Source organism: Salmo trutta, chromosome 12 (assembly GCF_901001165.1).
Source record: "Salmo trutta chromosome 12, fSalTru1.1, whole genome shotgun sequence".
In the NCBI taxonomy this organism is placed as follows: Eukaryota; Metazoa; Chordata; class Actinopteri; order Salmoniformes; family Salmonidae; genus Salmo; species Salmo trutta.
The window spans coordinates 79881113-79891215 of NC_042968.1; the positions used below are offsets into that span (position 1 = coordinate 79881113).

General features: G+C 41.8%; 1 protein-coding gene across 3 annotated transcripts in view; it reads left to right on the forward strand.

Annotated features, from left to right (window-relative positions):
• The window catches only part of LOC115204327 (leucine-rich repeat and calponin homology domain-containing protein 2), a 73848-nt gene extending 71222 nt beyond the window's left edge, over positions 1-2626 (forward strand). For all 3 annotated transcript variants that reach the window (XM_029769810.1, XM_029769812.1, XM_029769813.1), the window contains 2 exons: positions 3-80; positions 446-2626. In XM_029769810.1, the coding sequence (XP_029625670.1) occupies positions 3-80; positions 446-565 (198 nt within the window). In that variant the 3' untranslated portion in view covers positions 566-2626. The remainder of the gene's footprint in view (positions 1-2; positions 81-445) is intronic.
• The last annotated feature ends 7477 nt before the right edge of the window (positions 2627-10103 follow it).

The following is a 10103-nucleotide window of genomic DNA, read 5'->3' on the forward strand; positions in this document are numbered from 1 at the left end:
AGCCAAAGCTTAGCATGGCCAAGTGCCGCAGGAATGTGGAGAACTTCCTGGATGCCTGTAAGAAGCTGGGCGTGTCACAGGTAAACGCACATCACAAAATCACCACTGTCTATCGCTGTCATCAGTCCTCTCAGTTACCAGCAAGAGATCTGATACGCCTCTTTTCCCAGTTATGGCGCACTCCCTTATCAGGAGAACATCTACAGATAACCATTTGTAGATAAACTTCTGTCTGAGTCCTGAACCTAATGTGGAAACCTCAAGAGGATAGGTTGAGCTTGGGTGCCACTGTTTTTGGTTCATACAACTGCCTTATTGTTGTCTTGCTGACAATGTATTTTAACAAAGAAACAGACTGGCATCCAAACGTCAATTCACTTGTACTGACCTGAAGGTATTTTGAAAGGACCGGTGATGACTGTGTGCTGTGTTTCTACCCTGGCAGGACAAGCTGTGTTTACCCCACCATATCCTAGAGGAGCGTGGGCTGGTGAAGGTGGGTATGACCGTTCAGGCTCTACTGGAGCTGCCGGCCTCCAAGCCCACCCAGCTGTCTGCTGTCTAACAGCAGCCTGGACACTGCCTCAACCCCCGTACAGCCCAGTCCAGCCTTCCACAACCCAGCCCTTCACCCCACAGAGGAGGGGGCTTCCAGCCTGCTCCGGTCATCACCGGGGACCAGGGACCCCTTAGGGGGTGAGGGCTGGGGGCTGCAGGGAGTCCATTGCCAGCTGACTGAGTCAAGAAAGGGAGGGATTAACTCAGATCCTCCCACCCTTCCTAAATGATGTCAGCTGGGACCAGCCTCCCATCCATCAGATTGTTAGCTACTGTCATGTCCTCCCCAAGGGGACCCTACTGTACTGTGTTTGTAGAGTACCAGTGTGGCTGTCTGTGTGACCTGTGTGACCTGCACAGTGTGGACTTTATGAGAGCTGGTGAACAGAGGTCAGACTAAGGAATGAATCACAGTGAAGATGAAGACCTGTCTGTCCCCATGGTGATATTGACAAGCCCATGCTCAGACACTTTTGAACCTAGTGGTGCGAACACTGAATTCACTGGGTTTTCAACACTCAGTATTGAAGACATTTGTAGTGAAGTGATAGCAGATTTAAAGGCATGTACTCACTCTTTCACTCAGAGAACTGAACTGCATGCTGGCCGAACCAGCCACACCACATAACTCAAGTGGTCCTTACACCCTGACTTTTCTTTTTAGAACAAATTAGCTTTCAAAGGGGATATATTTGTAAAGATCATTGTGTTATATCACAATATACCTCTGATATCCCAGAGGTAAGGCTTGGGACATCCTAAGTGGTGCTTTACCTCAGAGGAGCCAGCAGTAGCCAAGCACTGGTATACACACTTCTTACAGTCTGCATTTGAGAATAATTATTGTACTACCAATAACAGTGCCATTTGAGGGAAGAATGCTAAGCTTACTTTTAAAAGCATGGTATCCATGATTCCGATTTTCTACTGCAGCACATCTGTGGTGCAGGGAGGCTGCTCTGAGGTACTTCAGATGTGGTACTAGTAGCTCACACCGGTACGGTATACGAGAGAGCCTTCCCACTGCCACGGGACCTTCTCTCAAATGCAGACCTAGAGACATTGCTACTGTGACTACATGTAGCTTTGATCGTACCTCGTGTGCTTATTTGAATAGGACTTGTTGAAAGCACATGGTTATTTAGTTAGGATATTGTACCAGATACACTTATAATGCTAAGATTGTATCTTTTGATAATTTGATGCATTGAAACAGTTCTTTTTTAATATTGACATATTTCATCTTTACATTTATAACTTGCTCCTCTAGTTGGATTCACAACTGCAAAATGTAAAATAAGGAACACAACATAAACAATGAGGCAATCCCATAGGTCATCGTTCATCACTCCAGTCCTTCAGTATGCTCAACAGTACATATGGTTGTTGTAACCCTGGACAAACACACCTGATTCAACTAATCAGCAAGCCCTCAATGAGTTGAATCAGGTGAGTTAGTCTGGGACTAGAACTAAAATATGTACTGTTGAGGGTACTTGGGGACTGGAGTTGGGAAGCACTGCCATAGATGAATCCAGACCACTGAACTATTTTAATCAGGAAAATTATTTATCTATTTTCTTTGTTTGTTTGTTTGTTTTTCACCCCTGATGACCCCTTAAGTTATGTGACTGGAGCTTGCAGCTCCAAACCGGTGATTATTTTCCTGCTTTAAGCTTTAGTGTTTGCTTTGGTGTTTGTTCTTGGCCACAGTTTACAAGTTCATTGTCTCAAAAAGCCTGATTCAATTAACCTCACATTGCAGGAAATCTGAACAATTGTTCCAGATGCAGTTTCATTTTGTTTCCATCAGTAAATGTAGTCTTAGTATTGCACATACTTCAAATATGCTTTTGTGTGGTACAGGAACAATAGTATTTTTGTCTGCAATGTCTGATTGAATCAGTGTTACTCACTGATAAATATTTATACTGAACAAAAATATAAACACAACATGCAACAATTAGTTACAGTTCACATAAGGAAATCAGTCAATTTAAATAAATTCATTAGGCCCTAATCTATGGTTTCCACATGACGTGGAATACAGATGCATCTGTTGGCCACCTTAAAAAGAAAAAAAGTAGCAGTGTGTATCAGAAAACCAGTCAGTATCTGGTTTGACCACCATTTGCCTAATGCAGCGCGACACATCTCCTTCACATAGAGATGATCAGGCTGTTGATTGTGGCCTGTGGAATGTTGTCCCACTTGCTGGATATTGGCGGGAACTGGAACACGCTGTTGTAAATGTCTATCCAGTGTATCAGAAATATGCTTAATGGGTGACATGTCTGGTGAGTATGAAGGCCATGGAAGAACTGGGACATTTTTAGCTTCCAGGAATTGTGTACAGATCCTTGCGACATGGGGCCGTCTATTATCATGCTGAAACATGAGGTGATGGCAGCGTATGAATGGCACGACAATGGGCTCTCGTCACAGTATCTCTATGCATTCAAATGTGACCCACCACCTGGATTCGGTCCTATGTAGCAAAATTTGAATGATGTTTTTTACATAGAAGTAGAGACTCCGAGCTAGGAAATGGTATATAATACACTGCAGTTGAGGAACAGTGAGAAAATGATTATGCTTTGAAAGTTGATAAACTTGTAACCATTTTTGAGGAAATGGTCCGTGAATATTTTGGTACACCTACTGGAGGGGCCTTCTTTGTCTACAACCATTCAGCATCGTTCACACCCTCCTAAGCCTTAGCCCCACCCATCTCTTTAAGGATTCACTGTGTAGTAAACAACCAAAGATTTCAAGACTAAAAGTGGTGAAAGTAGTAGCAAAAAGTAGTAGTAAAAATAAACTGTATCTAGTCCTTGGCCTATATCCTAATCTGACTTTAATGCAGGTCATGTTGTTCTTTACATTACCGTCTGTAACGGTTGTCGTACTGTAGAGAAGACCAAGGCGCAGCGGATTGCGTGCTCAACATCATAATTTATTAAATAATGAGAACACAGGAAAATAACGAAGGACAAACCGACAGTTCTACAGGCTCTATAGATACTTACAGCAGTGCAAAATAAAACAACCCACAACCAAGAGAAAAACACACACCTAATATATGACTCCCAATCAGGAGCAACGATATCCAGCTGTTCCTGATTGGGAGTCACACAGACTAACACAGAAACAGAACAACTAGAAACTACATACAACACACAACTTCTGCCACGTCCTGACCAAATACTAAACAACTACTCCCTCTGCTGGTCAGGACATGACACCGTCTCTGGTAAACCCACACAATATCAAATAAAATCTAAGTTTATTTGTCACATGCACAGGATACAGAAGGTGTAAACGGTACAGTGAAATGGTTACTTCCATCGTGCAGTCTTTTGTTTAGACATGTAGCTAGCTAGCTAAACAATAAACCATAATCCCAATTATAATGCCGCGTTCAAAACAACTGGGAACTAAAAAAAACTCAAACTGGAAAAAATCTATTTGAACGGTCATCCAACTCGGAATTCCAACTCTTGAACTCGGGCCTCTTTCTAGAGCTCCTTCACAGATCATACACGTAATGTTAGCTAGCGAACCAGCTAACATTAGCTAGCTAGCTAACAGTATGCTTTAACTTGCATTGAAAATTACTTTGACAAAATTAGAAATGTATAATATCTGAAAATGTAGCTAGACATATACCCGTATACGTGGACGAACGCTTCTCCCATTGTCATAGATGCCATGGTTGAGCTTAGTTTGAAGATGTAATCTGGAGGGAGGTGTTTTATACAACAGCCTTCTTTCTGTGTTCTCTTTTTGGACTCCCTCTGCATTTGGAAATCATCTCTTTGCTTCCACCTGGCATTCCACTGATTTCAAAACTCGGTCAACTTCTTCCGTGACAACTACACCGTTTCTTCCCCATCTTTGTCATCAGAAGACTACATTGTCTGGTTCAATGAAAATGTTTTAACCTAAATCAGGGATTTCCTCAGTGTCTGATTCATTTTCAGAGTCAGAGAGTCAGCATGGCACGATCATCCTCCAGGAAGTTGTCCATCACAACGTTTTCCCACTGAGCTTTGTTGATAGCGCTATTAACTCCAGGGCAGCAATGTTGAGAGCAGTAGCAAAACCTTTTCAGTTCATGATATCTTTCAAAAAAAGCAGCGGTAGACAGGATTATCCACACATACTTATAGACAGAAGCATGCTACATGGCAGACCAATCCAAACTCATCTCTCGGCATGTCCAGCCCATCCATTATCTCAGCCAATCATGGCTAAAGGGAAAGTTCCTGTATTTTTCTGTGGCTAAACCAACTAGGCTCGTTATTATTATTTTTTATTCGTATTTACAGATTGCATACAAGTTTGTTATTAAGGCACATGAATGTTCCAGAAGGCATTTCTGACCAAAAAAATCCCTCACCTGTGTAGTAGTGATGTGCGACAAGACATAGTTTCTTGAAACGGGCCACAAATTGCCATCAATAAAATGCAATTGTCTGTATCTTATGCCTGCCCATAGCCTAACCCAACCGCCACCATGGGGCACTCTGTTCACAACGTTGACATCAGCAAACCGCTTGCCCATTCGACGCCATACACATGGTCTGCAGTAGTGAGGCCGGTTGGACGTACTGCCAAATTCTCTAAAACAACGTTGGAGGTGACTTATGGCAGAGAAATGAACATTAAATTCTCTGGCAAGAGCTCTGGTGTACATTCCTGCTGTAAGCATGCCATTTGCACGCTCCCTCAAAATTGAGTCATCTGTGGCATTGTGTTGTGGGACAAAACTGCAGATTTTAGCGGTTCCTTTTATTGTCCCCAGCATAAGGTGCACCTATGTAATTAATGATCCTGCTGTTTAATCAGCTTCTTGATATGTCACACCTGTCAGGTGAATGGATTATCTTGACAAAGGAGAAATACTCACTAACAGGGATGTAAACAAATGTGTGCACACAATTGGAGAGAAATATGCTTTTTGTGCATATGGAACATTTTCTGTGATCTTTTATTTCAGCTGATGAAACATGGGACCAACACTTTGCATGTTGAGTTTATATTTTTGTTCAGTGTACTTATGACACCTTCAAATGAGGGGACTAGATGCATAAAGTACTTTTTATTTCTAAACAGTAAAACCGATATGTATGAAAATACCTTCAAATAAAAGGTGAAATGATTTAATGTTGCCTCATATGATCCATTTTATCTCCAATCCAAAATGCTTGAGTATAGAGCCAAAAAATAGATTTGAGCTTCACTCCATTTATATTTTTGTTCCTCATACACAAACACACCTGCTACAGTTTATGTTGCCGGTGTTTCTTTTGTGTCCACTCCCGTGTTGGTGTCTGTTTTGTATGTAACTTTGTCAGTGAAACATATCTCTTATTAGTAGTGCCTGTACAACTCATGAATGTTATCACTGGTTTTTAATGTACCAAGTATTTTACTAATGACATGAAGCTGGAACTACATATAGAACATTACATGTCAAATATAGAACATTCCATTGTTTTAGTTAGCTTTGTGTCTGTCAATTGGAACATGCTTGGATCAATCAATCACATTTATTTATAAAGCCCTTTTTACATCAGCACAAAGTGCATATACAGAAATACACACTGAAATTCGAGCTGGCCACAGAACCCTGCTCTGACAGGTTTATGGGAACTAATCTCTGATGTATTTCAATTTCCTTTGTATAGTTTATTTTCTATGATGTGGTGATTGGTGGTATTAAGTTTTTTGATTAATGTATTAAGTTTTGCTGCCTCCCCTGTTTAGAATGCCATTCACCTGTCAGTGAACGCCCACCACACCCTACTGCATTGACATCACCATAACCAGAGCTGTTGATGGATAAGAGCGTCTGCTAAATGACTTAAATGTAAATGTAAATGTCTCTGACTCAAAAACAGGTGACTGTGTTGCCATTTTGCTAATAGAGTATTCTCATTCCAGAAACATGCAACAACAGCCCATCCCCTCGTCTGCTGACAAGTGCCAAGAAAATCTGCCAACTTGTAATTATAGGCATCAAGTAGCCTACTCATAGTCAATGTAAATGTGACAAAATGTCAATGTGATAAGACTCTACAAGTGGTTTTTGGGAGACAACAATCCATTCTCTGAGCTTTTTTGATAACATATCCTGACACAAGACACAAATATGTACAATTGTTTGTTGACAGAACATATCAGCTATTGTTCCTTATCCTTTATATCAAACAACTTTCAAACAAGCCTTATACTTCTGTAAGCCTAATAGCACAAGAATTTGTAATTTCCTAGTGGTTGCCATATCCGAGCATTAGTACAGGCTTTGCGTCATGGTGTACTGTATGTGAGATAAACCCTGGAGCTATATCCTGCCCCCCCCTCCATCCATCCACATTACAAGGTCAGTCTGCTCTCCCAAGTCTCTCACATCTACATCGCTCATGCTGTTTTAAACTTTCAATCTTTGATTAAAAGAACAGGAAGAATCATCTACACGTTATACTGCGGAGGAAACATTCTGATGTATTCTGTACATACACGTTTTGATTTTAAAGAAACTAAATGCATGCAATGATCCCAGATGACTGAACCTCATATGTAAATATATATCCTCTATAAATTGTGGAGTGTTTCTTTTTTTATATAAAGGAAATAGAAACATTGTTTCAAGAGCAAAGGAAAATAAAGTGAAATTCTTTCGAACTTTTGAGTTCTTTCTTTGAAATAATTGTCTAACTTTATTACAGTCATGCATACATACAGCACCAGTCAAAAGTTTGGACACACCTACTCATTGAAGAGTTTTTCTTAATTTTTTACCATTTGCTACATTGTAGAATAATAGTGAAGACATCAAAACTATGAAATAACACATACGGAATCATTATAGTCACCAAAAGAAGTGTTAAACAAATCAAAATATATTTTAGATGATTCAAAGTAGCCACACTTTGCCTTGATGACACTTTGCATTCTCTGAATGAGCTTCACCTGGAATGCTTTTCCAACCGTCTTGAAGGAGTTCCCACATATGCTGAGCATTTGTTGGCTGCTTTTCCCTCACTCTGCGGGCCAACTCATCCCAAACCATCTCAATTGGGTTGAGGTCGGGTGATTGTGGAGGCCGGGTCATCTGATGCAGCATTCCATCAATCTCCTTCTTGGTAAAATAGCCCTTACACAGCCTGGAGGTGTGTTGGGTCATTGTCCTGTTGAAAAACAAATGATAGTCCCACTAAGCGCAAACCAGATGGGATAGTGTATCGCTGCAGAATGCTGTGGTAGCTATGCTGGTTAAGTGTGCCTTGAATTCTAAATAATTCACAGACAGTGTCACCATCAAAGCAACCCCACACCATCACACCTCCTCCATGCTTCACGGTGGGAACCACACATGCAGAGATCATCCATTCACCTACTCTGCGTCTCACAAAGACACAGTGATTGAAACCAAAAATCTTACATTTGGACTCATCAGATTAAAGGACAGATTTCCAATGGTCTAATGTCTATTGCTTGTGTTTCTTGGCCCAAGCAAGTCTCTTCTTATTATTGGAGTCCTTTAGTAGTGGTTTCTCTGCAGCAAATCGACCATGAAGGCCTGATTCATGCAGTCTCCTATGAACAGTTGATGTTGAAATGGCGCCCCCCCTTGGGCTGTGCCCCCCCTTGGGCTGTGCCGTGGCGGAGATCTTTGTGGGCCATACTCGGCCTTGTCCCGGGATGGTATGTTGGTGGTTGGAGATATCCCTCCAGTGGTGTGGAGGCTGTGCTTTGGCAAAGTGGGTGGGGTTATATCCTACCTGTTTGGCCCTGTCTGGGGGTTTCATCGGATGGGGCCACAGTGTCTCCTGACCCCTCCTGTCTCAGCCTCCAGTATTTATGCTGCAGTAGTTTATGTGACGGGGGGCTAGGGTCAGTCTGTCACATCTGGAGTATTTCTCTTGTCTTTTCCGGTGTCCTGTGTGAATTTAAATATGCTCTCTCTAATTCTCTCTTTCTCTATCTTTCTTTCTCTCTCTCATGGCCCTAGGACCATGCCTCAGGACTACCTGGCTTGATGACTCCTTGCTGTCCCCAGTTCACCTGGCCGTGCTGCTGCTCCAGTTCCAACTGTTCTGCCTGCAGCTATGGAACCCTGACATGTTCACCGGACGTGCTACCTGTCCCAGACCTGTTGTCCCAGACCTGCTGGAACCCTGACGTATTCACCGGACGTGCTACCTGTCCCAGACCTGCTGTTTTCAACTCTCTAGAGACAGCAGGAGCGGTAGAGTTACTCTCAAAGATCGGCTATGAAAAAGCCAACTGACACTTACTCTTGTGTTACTGACTTGTTGCACCCTCGACAACTACTATGATTATTATTATTTGACAATGCTGGTCATTTATGAACATTTGAACATCTAGGCCATGTGCTGTTATAATCTCCACCCGGCACAGCCAGAAGAGGACTGGCCACCCCTCATAGCCTGGTTCCTCTCTAGGTTTCTTCCTAGGTTTTGGCCTTTCTAGGGAGTTTTTCCTAGCCACCGTGCTTCTACACCTGCATTGCTTGCTGTTTGGGGTTTTAGGCTGGGTTTCTGAACAGCACTTTGAGATATCAGCTGATGTAAGAAGGGCTATATAAATACATTTGATTTGATTTGATTTGAAATGTGTCTGTTATTTGAACTCTGTGAAGCATTTATTTGGGCTGCAATTTCTGAGGCTGGTAACTCTAATGAACTTATCTTCTGCAGAGGTAACTCTAGGTCTTCCTTCCTGTGGCGGTCCTCATGAGAGCCAGTTTCATCATAGCACTTGATGGTTTTTGCGACTGCACTTGAAGAAACCTTCTTGAAATGTTCCGCATTGACTGACCTTCATGTCTTAAAGTAATGATGGACTGTCGTTTCTCTTTGCTTATTTGAGCTGTTCTTGCCATAATATGGACTAGGGCTATCTTCTGTAAACCACCCCTACCTTGTCACAACACAACTGATTGATCAAACGCATTAAAAATGAAATAAATTCCACAAATTAACTTTTAACAAAGCATACCTGTTAATATATATATTTTTGTTTAACACTTTTTTAATGATACTACATGATTCCATATGTGTTATTTCGTAGTTTTGATGTCTTCACTATTATTATACAATGTAGAAAATAAAGAAAAACCCTTGAATTAGTAAATGTGTCCAAACTTTGACTGGTACTGTATATTTTTTATATGGGTGGCCCCAGTAGGAATTGAACCCCTGATCGTTGGTGTTGCAGCCACCATGCTCTACCAACTGCGCCACACAATTTGTGAAACTTCTTTTGTCATAATACAGTAAAGTGTACATTTTGGAAACATAACTCCAGTGCCAGTAACTGAAATTGGATCAAGGCTGGCTGATGACTGGTTGATACTTGTGCACAAACGGGCTAAAGAGAAGGGAAAGGGGGATACCTAGTCAGTTGCACAACTGAATGCATTCAATCGGAATTTGTCTTCTGCATTTAACCCAATCCCTCTGGTTACTGGCCCAATGCTCTTAACTGCTAGGCTACCTGCCCCCCCCTCGCCA